The sequence below is a fragment of the Rhamphochromis sp. 'chilingali' genome (genome assembly GCF_963969265.1).
Source record: "Rhamphochromis sp. 'chilingali' genome assembly, chromosome: 1".
In the NCBI taxonomy this organism is placed as follows: domain Eukaryota; kingdom Metazoa; phylum Chordata; class Actinopteri; order Cichliformes; family Cichlidae; genus Rhamphochromis; species Rhamphochromis sp. 'chilingali'.
Genome location: NC_137929.1, coordinates 69,398,550 through 69,425,968, shown reverse-complemented (window position 1 = coordinate 69,425,968; position 27,419 = coordinate 69,398,550). Strand labels below are relative to the sequence as shown.

The 27,419-nt window shown below is 39.9% G+C and overlaps 1 protein-coding gene across 5 annotated transcripts in view; it reads left to right on the top strand.

Annotated features, from left to right (window-relative positions):
- The first annotated feature begins 6,850 nt into the window (after positions 1-6,850).
- LOC308395849 (uncharacterized protein) overlaps positions 6,851-27,419 on the top strand; it is a 33,540-nt gene continuing 12,971 nt past the window's right edge. Inside the window, exons 1-10 of one of the 5 annotated variants that reach the window (XM_080880872.1) lie at positions 6,851-6,924; positions 8,836-8,933; positions 13,040-13,155; positions 13,240-13,341; positions 15,039-15,155; positions 17,529-17,648; positions 21,284-21,403; positions 22,261-22,339; positions 22,503-22,707; positions 24,134-25,934. In XM_080880872.1, coding sequence (XP_080736998.1) covers positions 13,067-13,155; positions 13,240-13,341; positions 15,039-15,155; positions 17,529-17,648; positions 21,284-21,403; positions 22,261-22,339; positions 22,503-22,707; positions 24,134-25,934 — 2,633 coding nt within the window. In that variant the 5' untranslated portion in view covers positions 6,851-6,924; positions 8,836-8,933; positions 13,040-13,066. Of the gene's footprint in view, positions 6,925-8,835; positions 8,934-13,039; positions 13,156-13,239; positions 13,342-15,035; positions 15,156-17,528; positions 17,649-21,283; positions 21,404-22,260; positions 22,340-22,502; positions 22,708-24,133; positions 25,935-27,419 lie in introns of all 5 variants that reach the window. The other 4 variants (XM_080880870.1, XM_080880871.1, XM_080880868.1 and 1 more) reach the window with 4 other exon arrangements.

Here is a 27,419-nt window from a genome sequence, read left to right as displayed (position 1 = left end):
GAATTAGCAAAAATAGCAGAATAGTTTAAAATTTGAACGGTGAAAATCGGCTGAAAATTGTGGAAGTAGTTTAACGGCGAAAAGTGTACGGAAGCAACTAGAATAATAATAATAAAGAATAAAGAGAAACAGGAACTCAATAGTGTGGATGCTTAAAGCATCCACACAATAAAGAGAAACAGGAACTCAATAGTGTGGATGCTTAAAGCATCCACACAACTAGAAAGTGCATTTTCTGAAGAAACTGCAGTGTGAATGCTTGAATCTGAATGTATGCACTGAAATGAATTAATTGCTGAATTTTGAGTTAAAAATATTGAATGAGATAAAAAAAAAAGTCCGAATTTAACCTGAAAACAAAAGTGCTGAACTGCTAAAAGCTGAAGGTTACACAGAAGAAGAAGTTGGAAAAAAGCTGAAAATGTTTTAATTGTAAATTAGAAAAACCTAAGAAATGAGAAAAGAACATTTAGAGTCAGAAAACATCTGAAAGAATATTAAAAGGTCATATTCTTTGAATCACTGAATGACTAAAATGTGATCCCTCCACTTGGACCCACACAGTTTAAAAAGTTTACATCTCTGAGCTTTGAAAGACAAGATGTTGGAAAGAGAACAATAATGGCGACAATTTGAGGGTAAAATGATGGCTTTAACACTGTGGACACAGCAGCAGTTGAAAGAGAAGTGTTTAAGATGAATCTTGGCAGAGTGGCAGAGAGAGCTCGTTAAGCAGGCAGGTGTGAGCCTGGTTGCTATAGTGACCGCACCCAATGGCTCCATACACACAGACACAGACATGCGCCTCCCTTTTGCTGCTTAAAATGAACAGAAAAGTCAGGCCGAAACAAATCGTTCCCAAATGAAAAGTAAAAGTCGTATTGACAAAATTCTTTCACTGTGAGCGACAGCAATGTCTAGTCTACCAAATTCTCAGTTTTCATGTCTGTGGAGTTTATTATATGGACGTGGTGACAGTGGAAAGACACCATGCTCTTCTGATTTTCAAACGAACCTTCTGAGCCATTTTAACATTAGAGTCTATGGAAGAGTTGGAGGGAGGAGGCTGTGCATTGGTGACATTTATGAAAGAACCATAACACCTAGTACAATAGTAAACACATTGGATGAAAGAGGACAGTGATGGCTACGTTTTGAGGGTAAAATCATACCTGTAGAGCAAACGCTGCGGACACAGCAGCAGTTTTAAAAAAGATTTTAAGATTAATTTTTTTGCTCCTCTCACTCTAGCAGTTGAGCTGCCTCACTCTAGCCCCAACATTCCGTCCCATACACACCCATTATAAACTCTGAAACGGGTGAAAAAACATCATGAAACTTAAACTGGAACTGAAGAAAAAGTATAATAGATATTGAAAAGATAAATACAAGTTGAATAGTTGAATGTCTTGTCTTCGTTTTAAAGTTTGAATGGTGGCTCTATGTCAATGTATGTGGAAGTAGTAAGAGTTTAAAAATGAGTAAGTTGAATGAGAATTTGAAGGGTCTCCCCATTGAAATACATGGGAAATTTTTGTTGAATAAAGTTGAATAAAATTAAAAATATAAATGTTAAAAATGAGAAAAATAGAAGCAGTCATGTCCAAAATAATAGGAATCTAACGATGTTTGAATGGTTTTTCTAAGTTGAACGGTTTTGAAGGAGTTAGATGCCAAAAAACGTACGGAATATGGAATAATAATAAAGATTTGAAGAACAATACTGTGAATGCTTTTCAAGCATTCACACTAATAACTAGAAAGTGCATTTTCTGAAGAAACTGCAGTGTGAATGCTTGAATCTGAATGTATGCACTGAAATGAATTAATTGCTGAATTTTGAGTTAAAAATTTTGAATGAGATAAAAAAAAATCCGAATTTTACGTGAAAACAAAAGTGCTGAACTGCTAAAAGCTGAAGGTTACACAGAAGAAGAAGTTGGAAAAAAGCTGAAAATGTTTTAATTGTAAATTAGAAAAACCTCAGAACTGAGAAAAGAAAATTCAGAGTCAGAAAACATCTGAAAGAATATTAAAAGTTCATATTCTTTGAATCACTGAATGACTAAAATGTGATCCCTCCGCTTGGATCCACACAGTTTAAAAAATGTAAAAGTCTGAGCTTTGAAAGACAATGTTGGAAAGAGAACAACGATGGTGACGTTTTGAGGGTAAAATGATGGCTGTAACACTGTGGACACAGCAGCAGTTGAAAGAGAAGTGTTTAAGATGAATCTTGGCAGAGTGAGAGAGAGAGCTCGTTAAGCAGGCAGGTGTGAGCCTGGTTGCTATAGTGACCGCACCCAATGGCTCCATACACACGTACACAGACATGCGCCTCACTTTTGCTGCTTAAAATGAACAGAAAAGTCAGGCCGAAACAAATCGCTCCCAAATGAAAAGTATAGGTTGTATTGACAAAATTCTTTCACCGTGAGCGGCAGCAATGTCCAGTCTACCAAATTCTCAGTTTTCATGCCTGTGGAGTTTATTATATGGACGTGGTGACAGTGTAAAGACACCATGCTCTTCTGATTTTCAAACGAACCTTCTGAGCCATTTTAACATTAGAGTCTATGGAAGAGTTGGAGGGAGGAGGCTGTGCATTGGTGACATTTATGAAAGAACCATAACACCTAGTACAATAGTAAACACATTGGATGAAAGAGGACAGCGATGGCTACGTTTTGAGGGTAAAATCATACCTGTAGAGCAAACGCTGCGGACACAGCAGCAGTTTTAAAAAAGATTTTAAGATTAATTTTTTTGCTCCTCTCACTCTAGCAGTTGAGCTGTCTCACTCTAGCCCCAACATTCCGTCCCATACACACCCATTATAAACTCTGAAACGGGTGAAAAAACATCATGAAACTTAAACTGGAACTGAAGAAAAAGTATAATAGATATTGAAAAGATAAATACAAGTTGAATAGTTGAATGTCTTGTCTTCGTTTTAAAGTTTGAATGGAGGCTCTATGTGAACGTATGTTGAAGTAGATACAGTTTAAAGAGGAGGAATTTGAATGAGAATTTGAAGGGTCTCTCCATTGAAATACATTATAAATTTTTGTTGAATAAAGTTGAATAAAATTAAAAATATAAATGTTAGAAATGAGAAAAATAGAAGCAGTCATGTCCAAAAGAATAGGAATCTAACGGTGTTTGAATGGTTTTTCTAAGTTGAACGGTTTTGAAGGAGATAGATTACAAAAAACGTACGGAATACAGAATAATAAATAAAATAGAATAAAGATTAGAAGAACAATACTGTGAATGCTTTTCAAGCATTCACACTAATAAAGATTAGAAGAACAATACTGTGAATGCTTTTCAAGCATTCACACTAATTACCAAACTCAACTTTGATATTTGTATGTATGTAGCAGCAGCAGCAATGACAGAGAAATCATTTCTTGAAGAAACTATGATGTTCATTTCTTCACATTTGACTTCAAATGTCACAAATCGAGTATTTCAAGTCCATTTTGGGGGTTTTGATGAGTTAAATCAATGAACTGGATCACTGATTAGAGATCATACAGTTAAATGCACATTAGAAATGGTCCAGCAGTACAACAGCTAACACATGGATGTGAGTGATTCCACTGTGAAAGTTTCACATGAATTGTGGGTAACATACAATAATGTTTGCGCTAACATAAGATCTAAACACAGACTGAACAGCTGACTGAGGACATTTATAATCTGACCTCACATAAACACATGTTCATCAATGAATTATTGTCAACGTTTATCATCTGCAGTCTCTCATGTAGAGTCCACTCTGCTCTTCCTTAGTCTGCAGCTCCGCCTCCTCAGCCCTGAACCCGTCTGATTGGCTGCTCTGCTCTCACTTCTCTCTGTATTTGCTCTCATTGGTTCCCCACACTCTGGACTCTGTTCAGCTTTTTATTGCAATGATAAAGCCGTTAAAAAAGGAGCTTCAAGATCTTCAGCGCAGAGGGATCATTACACCAGTAGAATGCAGCACAGACTGGATCAGTGGGATGGTTGTGGTCCAAAAGCAGAGTGGGGATTTAAGGGTGTGTATAGATCCAAAACCCTTAAACAAAGCCCATACTACGGAGCCACTTCCCATTGCCCACCATTGAGGACATTTTGCCAGATCTGTCAAAGGCTAAAGTGTTCTCTGTCTGCGACGTGAAGAGTGGATTCTGGCACGTGAAACTGGAGGAGGAGTCGAGCTACCTGACAACATTTTAGACTCCGTTTGGACGCTACAGATGGCTGAGGATGCCAATGGGGATAAGTCCAGCTCCGGAAGTGTTCCAGAGGAAGCTCACACAAGCTTTGGATGGTCTGGCAGGGATCTACATCATTGCAGATGATGTGCTGATCACGGGTCAGGGGGACACAGATGCTGGAGCAGTACGTGACCATGACGAGAAGCTGAGACAGTTTTTGACTCGTTGCAGGCAGAAAAAACATTAAGTTAAACGCAGACAAATTTAAACTTAAATAGAAGCAGACTACGTACATTGGACATCAGCTGACATGCAACAGTCTGAAAGTAGACCCAGAGAAGGTTAGCTCTATAGAACAAATGCCCAGACCTACAGACGTGAAGGCAGTACAGAGACTGTTAGGTATGGTGAACTACTTAGCAAAGTTTTGCCCACATCTGTCTGACAACTGTGACATACTGAGACAGCTGGCACAGAAAGACAGTGAGTGGAACTGGACAACTCGACATGAAGACGCATTCCAGAGACTGAAAGAGACTATAGCAGAGGCTCCAGTCCTGAAATACTACTGCCCAGAGGAGGAGCTGACAGTACAATGTGACGCTTCTGACAAAGGGTTAGGTGCAGCACTCATGCAGAAGGGTAAGCCTGTGGCTTTTGTGAGTAGAGCACTTACACGTACAGAGCAAGGTTATGCCCAGATCGAAAAGGAGCTTTTGGCTGTAGTTTTCAGTATGGAGAAGTTTCATCAGTACACATATGGTCGTAAAGTGGTAGTACACAGTGATCACAAACCCTTAGAGACCATTGTAAGAAAACCGCTGTTGAGTGCACCCAAACGGTTGCAAAGGATGCTTATGCGCATTCAAAAATATGACATAGATGTGGTGTATGTGCCAGGCAAAGACATGTTATTAGCAGACACGTTGAGCAGGGCATATCTTCCAGAGTGCTCACCACAGGGCTCCATAGAGGAGGAGACCCATCTCACCTGACAGACTAAACAGCATAAGGACTGCTACACAAGAGGACAAAGCACTACAGATCCTCATAGATACAATTCACAGAGGTTGGCCGACAGACAAAAGAGACACTGACGGTGACATCAGACCATTCTTCTCATTCCTGGATGAACTGAGTAGTCAGGATGGACTTGTGTTTAGAGGTGAACGTGTTGTTGTCCCGACTACCATGAGACAGGAGATCATAACTAGACTACACTCGACACACCTAGGTGTAGAAGGTTGTCTAAGGAGAGCCAGAGAGTGTGTGTATTGGCCAGGCATGAACGAACAAATTAAGACTTATATGACTAAGTGTGACATCTGCAGGTCAGTTGACTACAGACAGCAGAAAGAGACTTTGGTCTCACCTGAGATCCCGACTAGACCATGGGCTAAGGTGGGCTCAGACCTGTTCATGTTTGACAACAAGGACTACCTTATCACAGTGGACTACTATTCAAACTTCTGGGAAATTGACTATCTCCCGGAAACTAAGTCCAGCACAGTGAATAGAAAGCTGAAGGCTCACTTTGCCAGACAGGGCATCCCGGACATTGTTGTTTCAGATAATGGACCACAGTATACGTCCGGTGAGTTTCTGAGATTTAGTCGACTGTGGGATTTCCAGCACAAAACGTCTTCACCAGGTTACCCCCAGAGTAACGGGAAGGCTGAATCAGCAGTGAAGACAGCAAAGAGGCTGCTGATTTTCAGCTTTTCAGCCCTTTGTCTGGGTGCTAATCCAGCTGTGTGTGTTTGTGATGACAGTAAATAAATGTCAGACTTACAGCTCCTTTTTACTGCATTAAAGTGATGACTTCAGCGCTTTGACATGGATGGCAGTGAAAGCAGGAAATGACAAATGTAGCACAGCAGCAGCGTTTAACACGTATGAGCTGGAAACAGAAACTCTGGTATGAACATCAGTCATAGAACAGCTTACAGCGTCTTTTGCTCTGCTACAGTTTAGATGGATTTGCATTAAAGAGGCAAAGAGACTAAAATTGTTAGGGTTAGGAGGTCAAAAGTCAGAACTGCTGTGGGTCTGAGGGCAGCTTCACGCTGGAGAAGGATGGAGTCTGACCTGAGCCAGTGTTTGACATGAACGCATCAGCACTGCTGTCAGTGAGCCCAACGACAGCCGTTAGCATCATTTCAGTGTTTCAGTCATTTAAAAACACTTCCTGTCTCTGTGGTGGTTACAGTGACATGATGCAGTTTGCATTTTCACCTCCAGAGGGCGACAAATCAGCACAGACAGAGAGCTCCATTCAAACTTTGCTGCCATCAGTAATAATGCTTCAAATATAATCATCAGTGTTTGAGCAGCTATGATATCAGGGACAATCTAGACATGTGTGACAATACTGAACATGTCACATGACCCTCCTTAAACTGCACTTTCATTCATGACTTCAACATGTTGAAATGAGCTTGAAGAAACGTCAGTTTACTGCTGAAATATTCAACCGCTGCAGGAAAAAGAACAACAAAGTGATGACAGATGTTTGTGTTTCAAACAGGAAAACCAACAGAAAAAAATCACAACCTGTCAGAGATTTGGGAGTTTCCGAGGTTCACCTGAACGCAGCATATAGGGTTTCGATGGACCTGAGTGTCCTCAAACGCCTCTTTGGGTGTTTCTCCTTCTTTCCAAGATTCGTCTTTCCTGAAATTCGTGGAGCTTGTTGTTGGTGTGTGTGTTTGAAGAAACTGTAAGTTTGCTTTGTTTCCTCCTTTAACAGTTTGTCTTTAGGAACTTTACTGTTTGTTCAGCTCACGTTTGGTTTCTTCACACAACAAACTGTGTTTTTATTTCTGTTCTCTCCATTAAAGTCAGCGTGTAACGTTTTCCTGGCTAACAGGGACACACCAAACGAGCAACAGCTAATGGAGAGAGTCTGAGCTCCGCTTTTTATATTCACAGAGACAGCGGGAGATAGTCAACTTATTATTATTATTATTTTATATCGTTATAGCTTATATTTAGATCACTGACCTTACTCACTCACTGGCTTAAAACGACTGCGTCATAAACTGTTGGCTCTGTTCCAGCAGCCTATTCACTCCAAAGCAGAGACAGGACTGTGGAGCAGGGTTTGCATTTCAAGTGTGACTGACTGGATTATGCTGGGCAGACACTGGGCGATTTTTGACTCATTTTGAGCCGATTTTTCAGTCGTGCGACCGTTTTGGTGATCGGCCCGAGTTTCGCCTTCATCGTGCGTCGTGCATCGTGTAGTATACGTGGGGTAGCGAGAAGCGATTAACACCTCACGACCACCTCCCGATCATCAATCGCTTGGTCATAAAAAATTAAACCTGTTTGAAATCCTGTCGGCTGTCATGAGCGTGTCACCGCAGCATCTCACACTGCGCACGCGCAAAAACAGAAATGAAAGTGAAAAGACGGCGCATTTAGAAATGATATGCACATCAGTAATCAATTTTAATTTTAATAGACGTCACAATAAAGTTTTGCATTTTTTCTTAAGGGGAATTATATTTAGAAAATATTTTTACTTTTAAAAATGACATTGTAGGGATGTAAAAGCATTGACTTGTAGAATAATGTTATGGCATCTATTTGAATAGTAAGACTCACCAATAAAAGACACTTATATCTGTACAAATTAGATATAATTTGGGCCAAATTACAGATGTTATTCAGTCTGTGTATTTCAGTGTAAAATAACATTTGTTAACATGTAGATTTTTTGTAAGTTTTTCTTTATTAAAATTTGGGGAATTAAACTGAATTGAGTTCTGTCCTTTTTTCATAGGACAGATATATTTTTGTTGAAACAGAACAACAGTTACTGTAAAAATGAAAGAAATGCAGCAAACAATTGATTTGGGGATTATATTTTGTTTTTTCACCTCTTATGATCTTGCAATTACTTAATTCAGAATAGATCCATTGTTTCTAATGAATGTTAAAAAATACGAATGCAAGCTCTGTTTGAATGGCGGAGTGACTCAGATGGTTGGATCCAGTTGTGCTGAACGTTCTTTATCCACTGCGTGATAATGCTGACAGTATGGACAAACATGTATATCTCTGTATTTTTACAATTCTGGAGGTTTCATTGTATGTAACAGTGCTGCTATGATCTAATATTTCTGCACAACTGGGCTGTTTGAATTTAAAAAAAGCTGAGAAAATGCACTTTAAGCTCATGGTCACTGTAAAACTGTAACATAAATATAGTTTGGCTAAATAGCTGAACTATTAAAAACTGTGTGGTATTGGTCAAATGTTCTAAGCTCTAAGCTGCATTTCAATGTTAATATCACCCAGTAGTTTCCCATGTGAGTACATGTAGTTAATAGCAGTTTAAAATAAGGAGTTTGACTTAAAAAGACTTTGATCAGTGTTTCTACAGCAGCTCTGAGAACCTTTTTTTCTAAATCCTCTAAATTCCAGATCTCAATCATCTTTATGTAGCCTGTTGTACTGTTCATGGTCTCAGTAAAGTTTATTTGAAAATAAAAGAGACTGAAGTCATGCAGAAAACTGAAGAGGCGAAAGTCCCTCTGTGTGCTGTATTCAGGAGCAACACTCCTAGATTAATTCAGAAATTAATCTAATCTAAAATCTCCTCCTCCCACCTGTCCTGCTCCAGGTGGAGTCCCGCCTCCTTCCAGGAAGCCGCCCACCTGTGTGTCCGTGTTTAGTGTCCAGGTGTGGAGCTTGTTGTTGGTGTGCGTGTTTGAAGAAACTGTAAGTTTGCGTTGTTTCCTCCTTTAACAGTTTGACTGTTTGTCTCTGTGATGTTTGGACCTGATGTTCAGCTCTTATTTCAGGACAAACTTTGATCACTCTTGTGTTTGAAGACAAATCCACATGATTATAGATTATTGATTGAATCAGACAATTTGATGAACAGCTGATGTTTCATTGATTTCTTTACTTTTTTTATTCGGAAGAAAACTGTCGTCTCTCCATTAAAGTCAAACACACAGCAGTGTATTTCTGTTTCCTGCTAGTCTTTTCAAAATAAAATATCAGTATTGTACCAGCACAGGCATCCTTTCACTCCCACTACCTCTGCCTGGCTGAATCAGCTCCTTGTTGGCGTTGGTGTTTAGTCCCATTCATACACTCATTCAGACTCTGCACAGTGATTTGCTGACAGACACACACTACTTTGTGGTTTCTTGGCTTCATTAAAACTGTGAGCATCATCTACAGACTGTGTGCTCTACCTCCTTTGTCACAGACTTTGGAGCTGGGCTGTGACAGAAATAGACAAAGGTTTTATGTCTTTACAAGTCAGCATGTAAACTTTCCTTCGCCTTAAACTCCGTCTGAGCAGTCAGACAGCATATTTTGAGTGAAGACATGAAGGTGTGGCCTGCGCGCGCACAGATATGCAAAGACAAGAAGCTGCAGTTAATTCCAGTTTGAAGTCAGACTCTAAGATCAGTTTGTACACAGACAGTAAAAAGCTGCATTAAGATGAAGGAAAAGCTGTGAGTGAAGCTCCTCGTTCATGTGATTTGTTTTCATTAAAGGGACATTTTTTCTGCTTCCGTTGGAGACACTTTTACTCTGTGTTTGATGGAGTGTTTGTTGTTTCTGAATCATGAGCTGCAGTAAAGATGACTTCTGTTTATCACGTTCATTGTTCACATGTTGTTCAATGAACTTGACTCTTGCTTTAAAAAGGAATGCTTCTATTTTCCTTTTTGTCTTTTTACTTCCTCTTACTGTGAAAATCTGCCTCCTCTCCTCCCTGTCTCTTTTGTCATTAAGCTTGAGCTCTGACTCCTGATAGTAGCTCTGTTTTTCAGTAAGAGGTACAGTAAGCTTGGAGTTTCATACTTGTTTGTAGATACGTGAATTTCAGTCAGCAGTACACACTACTGAGGATGGGAAGATGTTGAATTGTGAAAATGTGACAAAGCTCAGCTCCATCTTATTACATACAGGACTAATTACAGTATTTTCATCCATCTATCCATGCTACAATAGGGCGAGAGGCAAAGTATTTGCTAGATACACAGAAGTCAGAGCTCATCAAACACAGAGAAACAGAAACCTTCTCAGTATCAGCAAGCAGCTGAACAAACAGGTCAATCAGAAAAAAGAATAATAGGAAAACAATAGGGAGGACAAGAGTCCACAAATGAAGAGACAGGGGAGTGTCCAACAATGGTGCAAGACCAGGAGAGAGAGGCCAGCAACAGAGTGAAGCAATTCAGGGGACTTGGTATGGGAACAGCATTGGCTGAGGAGATGGGACTCCCTGGGAGAAAGAGGAGGGAGCCAGCGGCAGACCTGTTCAGGGGACCAGAGGCCAGTAATGGAGTGCCCCGTTTACTGAGGAGGTGGCCAGTCAAGACAGCAGTGGTGGAACACTTCTGGTGATGCAGGCAACTGAAACCATCTGGAGGGTGATGGAAGTGAGTCTGAGAGGGCAGAAAGCTTGTGTGTGGGGCTGTTCAGCAATATACACAATCTCACCGTAAGAGCAGGGTCCTCAGTCTCGGTGGAGACACCCAGTGGCTGATAGTCTCTTAGGGGACCCTGGGCAGAGCAACAGTATCTTGGAAAGCAAGCACAGGTCCCAACCAAAAGACAAAACGTTATGCAGGCCCAGACACAGGCTCTAGCTGCAGTGTGTAAAACCGACAACACGAGCCCCACTTTCACCTGGAAGAGATAGCTTGGGGCCCAGTGGTGGCAGGCTCTATATTCTCAGTCCACATCTCCACCAAAAACTAAGCTGTTGAGGAGCACACTGGGGAGCTGGAGAGTTGGACCTCTAAGGCTGGTGAAGAGCCAGCAGGCTAAGGGAGTGGCCAGTGAAAAGCTGAGCAATCATGGAGAGCTCAGATGAAGACAATCAGGCTCACAGGAGGAAGAAAGGTTCCTAGTAAACTTCAAATCAAATCTGCTGAAAATAAGTCAACATTTATTCAATACGTGGGAAGTTACAAAATTTTATTTAACATGTCTGTGCTTGTGTTATTTTATAAACAATTTTCCAAATGCTTTGTGGGACAAAACAAAACAAAAAACACAAACACCCCCAAAGGGTGTTTGGAGGTAGAAAAACACACGCCAAGGCAGAAACCCTCTGTCGTGGATTGTGGATGTGTGGCAGGCAGAGAGTGGACCCAGGATGCAGGACTCACAGATGAAAGTAAACCCAAAATCAAAGTTTTATTGGCTGGTAAAAGGTAGAACAAACAAAACCTTAATAATAATAAGGCGAGGCAGTGCTTGTCAAAAACTAACTTGCAAACAGATGGATGGACACTCTCACACCATAAAGGAGGACGAAACAAAACACAGAGGGAGACGCAGACCTTATATGGGGGGGGGACTTGGTACACTTGGGGAATACAGCAGAACAGAACAGACACACACAAGACAAGTGGTTGTCAAAAGAGGAAGTGAGTAACACACAGATATATGAACTTGACATTGATAGAAAGGTAAACAAACATAGAGACATGACTGACTGAGGAAACAAGATGAACTATAGAGGCAGACAAACCATGTAGGTAGGTAAGAACACATGGAGGAAAGGCTGACGTCCACAGGAGACTGACAACAAGACACAAAGATAAGATGAGGACAAACAAGACACAAAAGGGAACCAAGACCATAAGAGCATGGAGAACAAAACTCAGAAGTAGCAGGGAACAATATAATACTCAAATAACAATATATTGAACTAAAACACGAGTCATCTCAAATCCAATTTCCTGTTAGTGTGTGATCAGAGTCCGGGACTGAGAGCAGCAGCAGAGTTAGTTGACGGTGAGCAGTTGAATTCTGTGGATTACTGTGGATCCACTTCCTGATGACTAAAGGCAGCTTTTCCTGCCTCCATCAGTCTGTGGAGGAGGCGGAGTGGAGCTGCTGCTCTCCCCTCACTGACACAACAACAGCCGCTCGAGAGACTCAGAGATCCACTTGTGTTAAGGAGAAAGCAGGAGATATTATTATTATTGTTATTATTGATGTTATTATAGATGTAGCTTAGATATAGATTAAACATGTAGGCCTGATTTAAAATACTGCGTCACAAACTAACTTCATCTAAATAGAAACTCGTGTCAGAAAACACGGTTGTTGCTGCACTTGTTGCATGTTGGTAATAAAACTGACTGGATAACGCTGGTTTTAAAACAGTTTGTTTTGTGAAATGTTATATGATAAACCACATTGCTTGGCTGAATGTTTCGGTGTGGAGCAGACGGGATGATTTGGGTTTACGTGGGACTTTATGAAGTAATATTTAAATCAGATGTAGCACTGATTGAGCTTGCATCACAAAGTCTGTGCTCCAACAAAGGGTTTTCACAAGGAAAGGTGGCTGGTGCATTAGGTGTTGCATTTCTTATGTAATATTCACGGCATGAGACTGAAGAAAACTTATGTTCAGCCTCTAATCCTTAAACCATTTACAAATGGCTACATATCACAAACAACTGAATTAAAATAAGTCAGATGTTAAACTGCAACATGCAAAAACGAATTTTTCAGCTTGTTTTGATGACCAAGTACTTTGAAAATACTATTTGTATTAAAATAATAGCGATGATGTTGATGCACAATAAAGTATTTATACAATAATATGCAGCATCAATTTCTATCTGTTAAAAAAAGAAAGAAATTCACTTCAGTCAAACTGTAGATTTTATAGATGTTATTTAACTCTCAGTATTTCGGTTTGAAACAGGAAAAATTGGGGAAAATGCTCCGAAATGCAAATTACAAATTAAGCTGACAAAGAAATAAAGTTGCTGATATTTGAAGAAAATGAGGATTTCAGTTGATGTGCACATGAATGATTTGTGTTTCCTCTGCAGGTAGAAAGTGTGTGTGAGCTGAGCAGCATGGATCAGTGTGAGGACAGAGAGGAGGGAGCCCCTCCCTCTAAAAGCACTCTGTGTGGGGAACATGAGAGCCAGACCAAAGCTCAGAGGTGAGACGACCATCTCTAACTGTCCATGACTCTTCTCCATGTCACAGCTCAGCACTCACATCACTGCTCCATCATTATTCACAGGAACCAGCCTGGACCTCCACCCAGCTCTGTGTCTGTAAAGAGTGACCAGTCTATGAAGGCAGTAGTTGGTTTTAAAGTCCAGCCTCTGTCTGCTGCAGAGAGGTGAGATGTTAATAACATGAACTCTTTGGGAGCTGATTTAACTGCTTGATGGTGTTTGGTTGTTAAACAAAAAGAAAAAAAAGTGGGAGTGGTTTTAAGCAGGAATAAGATTTCATTATTCATCCAAGAATTAGTTACTTGTTAGAAGGACAAAATGTTTTCCCCACTCAAAATGTAACATTTAGATTAACAGAATGTTAAGAAAACGACTACGACTTTAATTGTGAGATGAGTTATTTCTTACATGGAATAAAGCCATTACTGTTTTTAAGAAATCCCTGAAATAGCTGCTACTCATCAAACTGTTTAATTTCAGTTAACCCTTTAGAGCCGATCGGAGCGGGCACGCTCTGTTTTGCGTAACTATTTTTAAATCCCGGTAGCTCTGCAACCACGTAAGCTAGCGCAAAAATTTTTTTTGCATATGAAACCGGAGGAGTTGTACTTACATCTTATGCCATCAGCTTGTCCTCGGTCACAGTTTCCTTCCACATAAAGCTTTGCAAAAACTGCATAAAAAGCGCTTGCAGCAACAAAAACATGATATTCCAGAAACACGCTTTGCCGATCCGATCAGCTGTTCATAACACTTCCTACGTTTGAATAGACGTCAGCGCGAACTTTTGCATGTCCGCCATTACCTGCCCAAAACCGGAAGTGACGTCATTTTCGCGGAAATGTAGTCTTTTTTACTATCAGGGCCTCATGAGCTTATACTTGTGTTTTTAAAAGTTATCTTTGACTTTATGACTTTCTGTGTCGTTTCTGGGATTCTTAGGACTCATATTGCACTGCTGGAAATAGTTTATTTTGATGCATATGCTGCTTTTTTGCAAATTTGCAGTATAATATTTATTTTCGTTTTTCCTGCAGTGTATAAAAATTGGTGTATTTCAAAAATAAAATTATGAAGACACTCAAAATAAATTTCCTGTGGTGGGAAACTATTTTGTGCAACTTTTTTGTATTTACAGTTTTGAGGGATAAACCTCTTAAATTTCTCTAACTACAAATATATGTTAAAAAAGCAAAAACGATTTTCAATTTTTTTGTAGTTTATTGCACTTTTTTGCAATTTATGTAATTACTATGCACTTAATGAATACATATTATTAAAATCTGGGCTATAATGGTTGTGTTGATGTATAGCAACTTGAAATGCTCCCAAAAATGGCTCCACAGCATGTAAAAATATAATATAAGCTCTGGCGGACTTGGTTCTATGGTAGGTCTTAAAGGGTTAAACCGTTAGTGATAGGGTTTAAATAGTTTAAATAGTTTCTTGGGAAAGGCTGATGAGCTCTACTGTCAAAGGCCAGTCCCACCAAATCGTAGAGCCAGATTGAGGCAGGATTTGTATATATAGACTGAGGACCAGAGGGGGAGTCTATGAGATGTGTCCCACTCCTGAAATGCAGATCAATTATCTCCACTCAAAGGAAGTCACTGAGCGAGGAATTTATTTATTCTATAAAACGTATCCAACATGTACATTCATCAATAGTCCTGCACAGTGTAAATGACTGTGTTTACCTCTGGGTGGCGCTCTGTTCTTACACTGCCAACACTAGCTTGGAGTTTCCTTCTGCTCATGCTCATCCTGAAAACCTGTTTCTCTTTGGGATGATGAAGATATTCTAATTCTTCATCAGCTTCTCTGGCTGCAAATGAAAAACACAACTTTTCCTCTCCAGCAGGATCAAGGAGAGACCTGCTGGACGTGAACCTGGACCCAGCTGTGTGTCCGTAAAGAGTGACCAGTCTAAATATGACCTTATTGATTTTAAAGGACTGCAGTCGTCCGCTGCAGAGAGGTGAGCTGTTAGTAACATAAACTCTTTGAGAGGTGATTAACTGCTTGATGTAGTTAGAAATGTTGGATGTTGTCTTTGCTGGAGAGACTTTCCTATTTCTGATGTAAGTATAAGATGCCAAGTTTTCAGCTAATAACCCTTTGGGATCACCTTGTTGGCACGAAAATGCCATTTTATATGTTTTTGTGTTTTATGTGTATTTAAATCAGGGTGCTAGTAACAACATTCTCAGAGATACAAGTTAAAATTGGTTCTTTGTGTAGGCACAACACTTGTTCATCCATTGAGTTTGGCGCTTTTTTTAATAGGTCAGTGTTAAGTAGCCTAACCACCCCCGATGGTTCAAGGACTGAACTGAAACTTAAAAAGAAAAGTCAGAAAGGCCTTCTAAAAGCCAAAGTTATAATAAAGAAGCAAAATAAAAGCATCCATATCAAGCATCTTGTTACACACATGTACCTACACTGAGCTAAAACACAGGTGACCTACACTAAATGGTGCACTTGAATGCATTCTTTGTGAACCACAGTTCTGCACTGCCCAGTACACGGCTACTAATGTAGAGCTTTGTGTTAATTGATAGTTTTACAAATATTTCCAGATTCTGCAAAGGAAAACAAACTAAACAAAAACAACAATTGACATGGCTCTTTCTCACTCACAGTGCCTTGTAAAAGTAGTCATACCCTTGAACCTTTCCATATTGTACAAACACAAACTTAAGTATATTTCACTGGGATTTTATGTTGTACATCAACAGAAATGAATGCGTAAATTAAAATCCATTTTTATACAAATACAAATGTAAAAAGTGTCGAATGCATACAGGATGTATGCAGCCCCCATCCCTGAATCAGTACTTTTATTGAACCACCCTTGATTTGCAGTTAAAGCAAATCAAAGCTACAAAAGTTGTTGCGATAAATCTCTACAAGCTTTGCACACCTGGAGACCATCCATTCTCTCCCGCTTAACCTTATCAGAGCCTTATCCTCTTTAATGTGTTTTTGTTGTCTGTCAATAACTCTAAAAAGTTTGAGCATACTCTTTAGTGTTATTGACAGAAACTGATACTAGGTTTTAATTTCACATTTAGGATGTTAAGTTTTACTTGCATCCTTAGTGTAGTTTATGAGGTAACTTATTTAATTAAAGGTAAAACCCCATAAGGAGGAGAACCACCTGGCTCATACCTGAGGAGAAAGGATTTACTTCAATAAACTTTAAATACGCAAGCAAACCATTACAACAGTGCAAACTGACAAAACAAGAGCTGAAAACTATGAGAGCATAAAAATTCTTCAGCAAGCACTGACAGTTCTTAGTTGTCAGTCCAATTTCGCTGCAGGTAACTGCAAGTGACAAAATAAAAGGGCTTCATCAATTAGTGAGTTAAAATTACAAACTTATTTTGATGCAAAAAATCATGGGTACAAGATGAGCCTGACATCAACATGTATGTAAAAATGACACTTGAGATATCTTCTAACCTGTTTTGAGCATCAACTTGTCCCACGTAGTGGTATGGCCAGTTTTAAAGTTTACCCAGAATGCATTTCATGAAGTTTTTTTCCAGTTAATTATCAGAAAAACAGGTCAAACATCCAGGATACCAGTGCATGTTTCTGCTCCTCTTCATCTTAGACATTAAATTGGTGGAGTTTATTGGAACTGTAGTATACTACTGAATACTAATACTGGATAAAAATAAGTGTTCAGTCCAGGCTTAAATAATTCTTTGACAATGTTTTATCAGATGTATGGCTAGTACGTTGAATGTTTTAGTGACTATTGAATACAATGCAGGTTGGAAAGTGACTTTAATTGTGAGATGAGTTGTTTCTTACATGGAATAAAGCCATTACTGTTTTTAAGAAATCCCTCAAATAGCTGCTACTCATCAAACTGTTTAATTTCAGTTAAACCGTTAGTGATAGGGTTTAAATAGTTTAAATAGTTTCTTGGGAAAGGCTGATGAGCTCTACTGTCAAAGGCCAGTCCCACCAAATCGTAGAGCCAGATTGAGGCAGGATTTGTATATATAGACTGAGGACCAGAGGGGGAGTCTATGAGATGTGTCCCACTCCTGAAATGCAGATCAATTATCTCCACTCAAAGGAAGTCACTGAGCGAGGAATTTATTTATTCTATAAAACGTATCCAACATGTACATTCATCAATAGTCCTGCACAGTGTAAATGACTGTGTTTACCTCTGGGTGGCGCTCTGTTCTTACACTGCCAACACTAGCTTGGAGTTTCCTTCTGCTCATGCTCATCCTGAAAACCTGTTTCTCTTTGGAATGATGAAGATATTCTAATTCTTCATCAGCTTCTCTGGCTGCAAATGAAAAACACAACTTTTCCTCTCCAGCAGGATCAAGGAGAGACCTGCTGGACGTGAACCTGGACCCAGCTGTGTGTCCGTAAAGAGTGACCAGTCTAAATATGACCTTATTGATTTTAAAGGACTGCAGTCGTCTGCTGCAGAGAGGTGAGCTGTTAGTAACATAAACTCTTTGAGAGGTGATTAACTGCTTGATGTAGTTAGAAATGTTGGATGTTGTCTTTGCTGGAGAGACTTTCCTATTTCTGATGTAAGTATAAGATGCCAAGTTTTCAGCTAATAACCCTTTGGGATCACCTTGTTGGCACGAAAATGCCATTTTATATGTTTTTGTGTTTTATGTGTATTTAAATCAGGGTGCTAGTAACAACATTCTCAGAGATACAAGTTAAAATTGGTTCTTTGTGTAGGCACAACACTTGTTCATCCATTGAGTTTGGCGCTTTTTTTAATAGGTCAGTGTTAAGTAGCCTAACCACCCCCAATGGTTCAAGGACTGAACTGAAACTTAAAAAGAAAAGTCAGAAAGGCCTTCTAAAAGCCAAAGTTATAATAAAGAAGCAAAATAAAAGCATCCATATCAAGCATCTTGTTACTAGAGATGGCACGATACCACTTTTTGATGTCCGATACCGATACCGATATCATAAATTTGGATATCTGCCGATACCGATATGAATCCGATATAGTGTTTTTTAATCAACAAAACTGTTTTTTTAAATATCTTGCTGCATTTTGCAAGTCTGCAAGTTCATACTCAAGTTTAAAACAACAACTACACTAAAGCTATTCTGTTATACCTGTATACAAAAAAAATATTTCATAGTTCAGCAATACTGATCAATCTAATAAACTTAGACCTGCACCATCCTCCCTATTCTGGTATTTTAAAGAGTACTTAGCGTAAATATTAAGCAACCTAACTAATAGGGTTCCAACTCCCAGCAACAACATAAATAAATAAAAAAATAGGGAACCACCCCTCACGCGCCACCTCATGATGCTTAATCGACGTAATCAACCTTAATTTGATGCAGTGTGAAAAAAAATGCACAGAAATCAATTATTTTTCAAGAAATATTAAATAGATTCAACATCTTTCTTCAACAAAATTGCAGACTGCACAATTATTTATTAAAAGCTCGACATTTTAAATGAGAATAAGAAAGAAAAGTATGTCTTTGTGCCCCCTTTTCCCCTGTTAATGCCCTATCGGCCCCCCTGGCTAAACTTTGCTAGATCCGCCCCTGCACAGTTACCAGCCGTCAGCTACGTAGAAAAAGATCCTCGAGTAGAAAGTAATATTAAATAAAATCTAACAACAGCTTATCAAGCTTAAACGTGCTGCTGTTGTTCAGCCGCTGGTTTCCTCTTTCTGGTGCAAAGTGGGCCAAAAACAAACAAGAGAGACGGACTCGCGACAGAAAAGCCGATCAGCTGATCATTAAGCAGTTTCATGATTGAAGTAGCAGCAAGAAGAGGCAGTCGCTTGTTAAGCTTAACGTGGGAATGCTTTACAAACATTCAGAGATGGACTTACACACTTGCTTTACTTCTCTCGGGGATAACTTTGTCGGAGATGAAATGCCGGGTTGCTAGCGAAGCTCCACATGCTATCCAGACCACCGACAGGTCCCGCATGCCACAGCCGCTCTATCACGTGATGCATACTGCTCCGACGTGCTAACGTTCTGAGGCGAGTTACGGCGTGTTGCAAGTTTTGTGAGGTGCTTTCGTGATATTTAATGGATCGGATTACATTTTTTATTTTTCTCCAATATCCGATCCAGTAATTTAGGTCAGTATCGGACCGATACCGATACGTAATATCGGATCGGTCCATCTCTACTTGTTACACACTTGTACCTACACTGACTGTGAGTTGAACTAAAACACAGGTGACCTACACTAAATGGTGCACTTGAATGCATTCTTTGTGAACCACAGTTCTGCACTGCCCAGTACACGGCTACTAATGTAGAGCTTTGTGTTAATTGATAGTTTTACAAATATTTCCAGATTCTGCAAAGGAAAACAAACTAAACAAAAACAACAATTGACATGGCTCTTTCTCACTCACAGTGCCTTGTAAAAGTAGTCATACCCTTGAACCTTTCCATATTGTACAAACACAAACTTAAGTATATTTCACTGGGATTTTATGTTGTACATCAACAGAAATGAATGCGTAAATTAAAATCCATTTTTATACAAATACAAATGTAAAAAGTGTCGAATGCATACAGGATGTATGCAGCCCCCATCCCTGAATCAGTACTTTTATTGAACCACCCTTGATTTGCAGTTAAAGCAAATCAAAGCTACAAAAGTTGTTGCGATAAATCTCTACAAGCTTTGCACACCTGGAGACCATCCATTCTCTCCCGCTTAACCTTATCAGAGCCTTATCCTCTTTAATGTGTTTTTGTTGTCTGTCAATAACTCTAAAAAGTTTGAGCATACTCTTTAGTGTTATTGACAGAAACTGATACTAGGTTTTAATTTCACATTTAGGATGTTAAGTTTTACTTGCATCCTTAGTGTAGTTTATGAGGTAACTTATTTAATTAAAGGTAAAACCCCATAAGGAGGAGAACCACCTGGCTCATACCTGAGGAGAAAGGATTTACTTCAATAAACTTTAAATACCCAAGCAAACCATTACAACAGTGCAAACTGACAAAACAAGAGCTGAAAACTATGAGAGCATAAAAATTCTTCAGCAAGCACTGACAGTTCTTAGTTGTCAGTCCAATTTCGCTGCAGGTAACTGCAAGTGACAAAATAAAAGGGCTTCATCAATTAGTGAGTTAAAATTACAAACTTATTTTGATGCAAAAAATCATGGGTACAAGATGAGCCTGACATCAACATGTATGTAAAAATGACACTTGAGATATCTTCTAACCTGTTTTGAGCATCAACTTGTCCCACGTAGTGGTATGGCCAGTTTTAAAGTTTACCCAGAATGCATTTCATGAAGTTTTTTTCCAGTTAATTATCAGAAAAACAGGTCAAACATCCAGGATACCAGTGCATGTTTCTGCTCCTCTTCATCTTAGACATTAAATTGGTGGAGTTTATTGGAACTGTAGTATACTACTGAATACTAATACTGGATAAAAATAAGTGTTCAGTCCAGGCTTAAATAATTCTTTGACAATGTTTTATCAGATGTATGGCTAGTACGTTGAATGTTTTAGTGACTATTGAATACAATGCAGGTTGGAAAGTGACTTTAATTGTGAGATGAGTTGTTTCTTACATGGAATAAAGCCATTACTGTTTTTAAGAAATCCCTCAAATAGCTGCTACTCATCAAACTGTTTAATTTCAGTTAAACCGTTAGTGATAGGGTTTAAATAGTTTCTTGGGAAAGGCTGATGAGCTCTACTGTCAAAGGCCAGTCCCACCAAATCGTAGAGCCAGATTGAGGCAGGATTTGTATATATAGACTGAGGACCAGAGGGGGAGTCTATGAGATGTGTCCCACTCCTGAAATGCAGATCAATTATCTCCACTCAAAGGAAGTCACTGAGCGAGGAATTTATTTATTCTATAAAACGTATCCAACATGTACATTCATCAATAGTCCTGCACAGTGTAAATGACTGTGTTTACCTCTGGGTGGCGCTCTGTTCTTACACTGCCAACACTAGCTTGGAGTTTCCTTCTGCTCATGCTCATCCTGAAAACCTGTTTCTCTTTGGGATGATGAAGATATTCTAATTCTTCATCAGCTTCTCTGGCTGCAAATGAAAAACACAACTTTTCCTCTCCAGCAGGATCAAGGAGAGACCTGCTGGACGTGAACCTGGACCCAGCTGTGTGTCCGTAAAGAGTGACCAGTCTAAATATGACCTTATTGATTTTAAAGGACTGCAGTCGTCTGCTGCAGAGAGGTGAGCTGTTAGTAACATAAACTCTTTGAGAGGTGATTAACTGCTTGATGTAGTTAGAAATGTTGGATGTTGTCTTTGCTGGAGAGACTTTCCTATTTCTGATGTAAGTATAAGATGCCAAGTTTTCAGCTAATAACCCTTTGGGATCACCTTGTTGGCACGAAAATGCCATTTTATATGTTTTTGTGTTTTATGTGTATTTAAATCAGGGTGCTAGTAACAACATTCTCAGAGATACAAGTTAAAATTGGTTCTTTGTGTAGGCACAACACTTGTTCATCCATTGAGTTTGGCGCTTTTTTTAATAGGTCAGTGTTAAGTAGCCTAACCACCCCCGATGGTTCAAGGACTGAACTGAAACTTAAAAAGAAAAGTCAGAAAGGCCTTCTAAAAGCCAAAGTTATAATAAAGAAGCAAAATAAAAGCATCCATATCAAGCATCTTGTTACACACATGTGAATGTTTTAGTGACTACTGTATACAATGCAGGTTGGTTAGTGAAAGCTGGAAACGTAAAACACTCATGGAATCCATCTTTGTCCGTGAACAGTGACCAGATAGGAAAATATACTTTCCGTTCAAGGAAGTGTCAGCCTATTGGACATAAGTAAGGAACTCAAACACCCTGAATAAAGCTATCTGATTTTTTAAAAGTGAGATTCAGTTTAAACCCTGAAATACTTCCACTGACTGAGATTAATTTCTCCGAGTGCTGACCCTAAAACTCAAAACTGCCATTCAGTCTCACAGAAAAACACTAAGCTGAGCTCTTAATTCGGTCAATTTGCAAGACCGTTAAATTTTACCATCTCCAGGGAAATTCAGGCTTGACCTAATTCTTCATGATTCCTCCACAGAGTGGACCAGCAGAGCTCAGAGGTTCACAGTGGTCAGTCTGTCCAGCAGCATCAAACACACCTGGACTTCATATTTAAGGTCTGTACATGTACAACAACTACTTTTTACATCTATTCTGTTCACAGTCATCTCCATGCGGCTCTTTGTAGACCAGTGGATTGTCAGTGTGTCCAACATGGATCTGATGTTTGGCTCCATGATTTCAGTCTGTTTGGGTCATTCATAAAGTATTCTGTTCCAGCGGCTGGAGAACAACATCATCACTTTTGTGAAGAACGAGCTGAAGAAAATCCAGAAGGTTCTGAGTCCAAATTACCCAGAATGCGTAGAGAGTCAGACAGAGGATGATGAGCAGAGGAAGAGCAACAGAGAGGCATTTGAGAAGATCACACTTAACTTCCTGAGGAGAATGAACCAGGAGGAGCTGGCTGATCGTCTGCAGAGCAGTAAGAAGATTTCTCTAAAGATTTGGTGCCAGATTTGCTAAATGGGGCAAAATAGTACATGAGTGCAGTCCCCAAACAGTGATAGTGTAGTTAGTTTTGCAGTATAGTGTCTAGTGACATTCTGATGGCAGCAGACACTGGTTATGTTGGATCTCAGCTCTGCTTTTGATACTGTTGATCACAGCATCATGATAAATAGGCTGAAGGACTTGTTTGCTGTTGTTTTAAAATGGTTTATGTCGTATCTATCTGAGAGATCCTTTACTGTCTGTATGAATCATGTGTTGTCGGAAACATCAGTTCTGCCTTCTGGGGTACCTCAAGGATCTGTTTTAGGTCCTATTCTCTCTTTGCTGTATATACTCCCTCTAGGCCAAATTATCAGATGTTACAATAATATTTCTTATCATCTCTATGCTGATGACATTCAGTTATACTGTTCTTTCAAAACTTCTGAGTTTTATAAATTGTCTTGTTTAAATAATTGTCTGTCAGAAATCAAACAATGGTTAAATGACAATTTCCTTCAGTTAAATGCAGATAAAACAGAAACTTTGATTATTGCACCTGATCACATGCTCTCAGAAATTAGGCAGCATATCAGTTTTTTAGACCCTTCATTTCAGTCGAGTCTCAGAAACTTAGGTGTTATAATTGACAGTTCAATGTCTCTTGAGGTACACTCTAAACAACTTGTCCGGAACTGTTTTTATCATCTAAGAAACATTTCTAAACTCAGACTACTGGTGTCAAAGGCAGAACTTGAGATAATTCTTCATGCTTTTATCTCTTCTCGTTTGGATTATTGTAACGGTCTTTTTACGTGTCTCAACAAATCAGCTCTGGATCGCCTTCAGTCTGTACAGAATGCAGCGGCAAGACTTTTAACTGGTACAAACAAGAGGTTACACATTACTCCAGTTTTGGCTTCTCTTCATTGGTTGCCAGTAAATTTTAGGGTTCATTTTAAAATTTTAGTTGTAACTTTTAGAGCTCTGCGTGGTGAAGCTCCCCAGTATATCTCTGACCTGTTGAAACCTCATGCTTCATCCCGAGCACTTAGGTCTTCAGGTCAGAGGCTACTGGTGGTCCCATGTACTAGGTTTAAAACACGTGGGGATCAGGCTTTTCAGGCACTGGCACCCAGGCTGTGGAAATCTCTGCCGTTGTCTTTACGCTGTCTAGACTCTACTGACTCCTTTAAAAAGCAGCTGAAGACATTTTTATACAAACGGGCTTTTAATTAATTTTAACTTGTATGTCTGATCTTATTGTGAAGCACTTTGTGATTTTTATCTGTGAAAATGTGCTATATAAATAAATTTTACTTACTTACTTAGATGACCAAGATGTATTCAGTCCTTCTTGACAGAAATCAAATTATCATGTGCACTTCATTGATATTTTTATTTCTTTATTCTTTTAGGAACTTTGAGTGGAATTTGTCAATCTACACTTAAATCTAATCTGAAGAAGAAGTTCCAGTGTGTGTTTGAGGGGATCGCTAAAGCAGGGAACCCAACCCTTCTGAATCAGATCTACACAGAGCTCTACATTACAGAGGGAGGGACTGCAGAGGTCAATGATGAACATGAGGTCAGACAGATTGAAAAAGCATTCAGGAAACCTGCCAGACCAGAAACAACAATCAGACAAGAAAACATCTTTAAAGCCTCACCTGGAAGAGATGAACCAATCAGAACAGTGCTGACAAAGGGAGTGGCTGGCATTGGGAAAACAGTCCTAACACAGAAATACACCCTGGACTGGGCTGAAGACAAAGCCAACCAGGACATCCAGTTCATATTTCCATTCACTTTCAGAGAGCTGAATGTGCTGAAAGAGGAAAAGTTCAGCTTGGTGGAACTTGTTCATCGCTTCTTTACTGAAACCAAAGAAGCAGGAATCTGCAGCTTTGAAGACTTCCAGGTTGTGTTCATCTTTGATGGTCTGGATGAGTGTCGACTTCCTCTGGACTTCCACAAAACTACAATCCTAAGTGACCCTAGAAAGTCCACCTCAGTGGATGTGCTGCTGATAAACATCATCAGGGGGAACCTGCTTCCCTCTGCTCGCCTCTGGATAACCACACGACCTGCAGCAGCCAATCAGATCCCTCTTGCATGTATTGACATGGTAACAGAGGTCAGAGGGTTCACTGACCCACAGATGGAGGAGTACTTCCTGAAGAGATTCAGCAATGAGATGAAGGCCAGCAGGGTCATCGCCCACATAAAGACATCACGAAGCCTCCACATCATGTGTTGCATCCCAGTCTTCTGCTGGATCACTGCTACAGTTCTGGAGGATGTGCTGAAAACCAGAGAGGGTGGAAAGTTTACCCTGACCTTGACTGACATGTACAGCCACTTCCTGGCGGTTCAGGCCAAAGTGAAGAAGGTCAAGTATGATGGAGGCGCTGAGACAGATCAACACTGGAGTCCAGAGAGCAGGAAGATGATTGAGTCACTGGGAAAACTGGCTTTTGATCAGCTGCAGAAAGGAAACCTGAACTTCTATGAATCAGACCTGACAGAGTGTGGCATCGATATCAGAGCAGCCTCAGTGTACTCAGGAGTGTTCACACAGATCTTTAAAGAGGAGAGAGGACTGTACCAGGACAAGGTGTTCTGCTTCATCCATCTGAGTGTTCAGGAGTTTCTGGCTGCTCTTCATGTCCATCTGAACTTCATCAACTTTGGACTCAATCTGCTGGAAGAACAGCAATTGACTTCCAAGACTTTTAAGCGGAGTAATTCTTTAGAGTGGCTGACTTTATTTCAGAGTGCTGTGGACAAGGCCTTACAGAGTCCAAATGGACACTTGGACTTGTTCCTCCGCTTCCTCCTGGGTCTTTCACTGCAGACCAATCAGACTCTCCTACAAGGCCTGCTGACACAGAAAGGAAGTAGCTCACAGACCAATCAGGAAACAGTCCAGTACATCAAGAATAAGCTCAGTGAGAATCTGTCCGCAGAGAAAAGCATCAATCTGTTCCACTGCCTGAATGAACTGGATGATCGTTCTCTAGTAGAGGAGATCCAACAGTCCCTGAGTTCAGGAAGTCTCTCCACAGACAAACTGTCTCCTGCTCAGTGGTCAGCTCTGGTCTTCATCTTACTGTCATCAGAAGAAGATCTGGATGTGTTTGACCTGAAGAAATACTCTGCTTCAGAGGAGGCTCTTCTGAGGCTGCTGCCCGTGGTCCAAGCCTCCAACAAAGCTCTGTAATTAAATGTGTACTTATACCTTTCTATAAATACAAATAATGATTTAACTGGCAATCGAACTTGGAGAAATCCATCGATTAATTGAATCAGCGATTTTATTCAGCCACAGGGCTATATCTTCACACATTAATCCATTTTGATTTGTCAGGTGATATAAAATGTAACCAGTATGCACAATTTTGGTATGATTTTATCTCGGTCATTGTCAACCAACCGTGGGTGCAATTTGGATTTCAGCCTTGGAAATTCTAGGCTCTATTCCCGACAGGTGTTCCTGTATACTATGCTGGCCACTTGGTTATGGCTTCCCATGTATGGTAAAATCCTCCATGCATGTTACGAAGCTTTCTTGTTTTGATTCCAGTGACTTACTCTCTGCAGGTATTTGGTGATTGCAGGTTTCCTAGTGACCCCTCACTTCTCCCGCCCCTGAGATTACACCGTAGATGGTTAAGTGGAGAATATTTGATCAAATTTGATTTATTCTCCTGGCTTCAATATCTCTGGTATACTTCTTCAAGCGGTTAACCAAAGTTTTTGGTCTTTGCTTGGCATGGTCTGAGATATAGACAGCTTGTTGTGCTTATTAGCTGCTTCCTTGTCTTTGTCACACTTTTCTACAGTTCTAAGGCAGTTTCTCTGTGAAGTTCACATTCCAGTTGCAGCGTATTCAGTAGTGATGTGTCGGTTGCGAACGAAACGGCTCTTAGAGCTGGATCTTTGACGTGAACGACGGGAGCCGGCTCCTTATCGCGAGCCGTGGGTTTTTTTCTTTTTCTTTCTCTCACCCTCTCTGTCGCACTTTTTTCCGCTTCACTCCGCATGCGAGCCTTGTGCTTTACGCTGGGAAGAGGGGGGAGGGGCGGTAGTTACACTCGCAGTAGCACAGGAACAGAGCAGGAGGGAAAGAGAGAGAAAGAGAGGCAGGGACAACAACGTCACATTAGAAGTTTATTCGTGCAGGCCCATATGACAGAGAATGTGCATCTTCTTTTTGTTTTCATATTTAAATTTATATTTAATTGTGTTGTGGTTTGCAGTGTTTTGCGTTGCTTCACTTTAAATTTGTTTTAAAGGAAAAAGCTGAAAATTTAAATAGCTAAAAGTTGAAATGTGAATAGTTGGTTTTTGTATTATATCATTTATTTATTACATTTTATGTGGAGTGAATAAATAAAAGTATATTTACGGTGGCCCCTAGAGACAAAGCCCATACAAACTTCAAAACACGTACGAACTCTGGAGCACGTACAAACCCTGAAGCACGTACAAACTCCAAAACATGTAAAAACTCCAAAACACGTAAAAAGTCCATAGCACGTACAAACGCCGAAGCACGTACAAACTCCAAAACACGTACAAAAGACAAAAGAAGTGCTCCAGAATGCTAGGCCCAGTGTTGAGCTGTTGTTACTTAGTGGCTACACAAGCCAGCAAGTACCAACGACCGGATTTGGTGTGTGGTAGTAACAGGTAAATGAA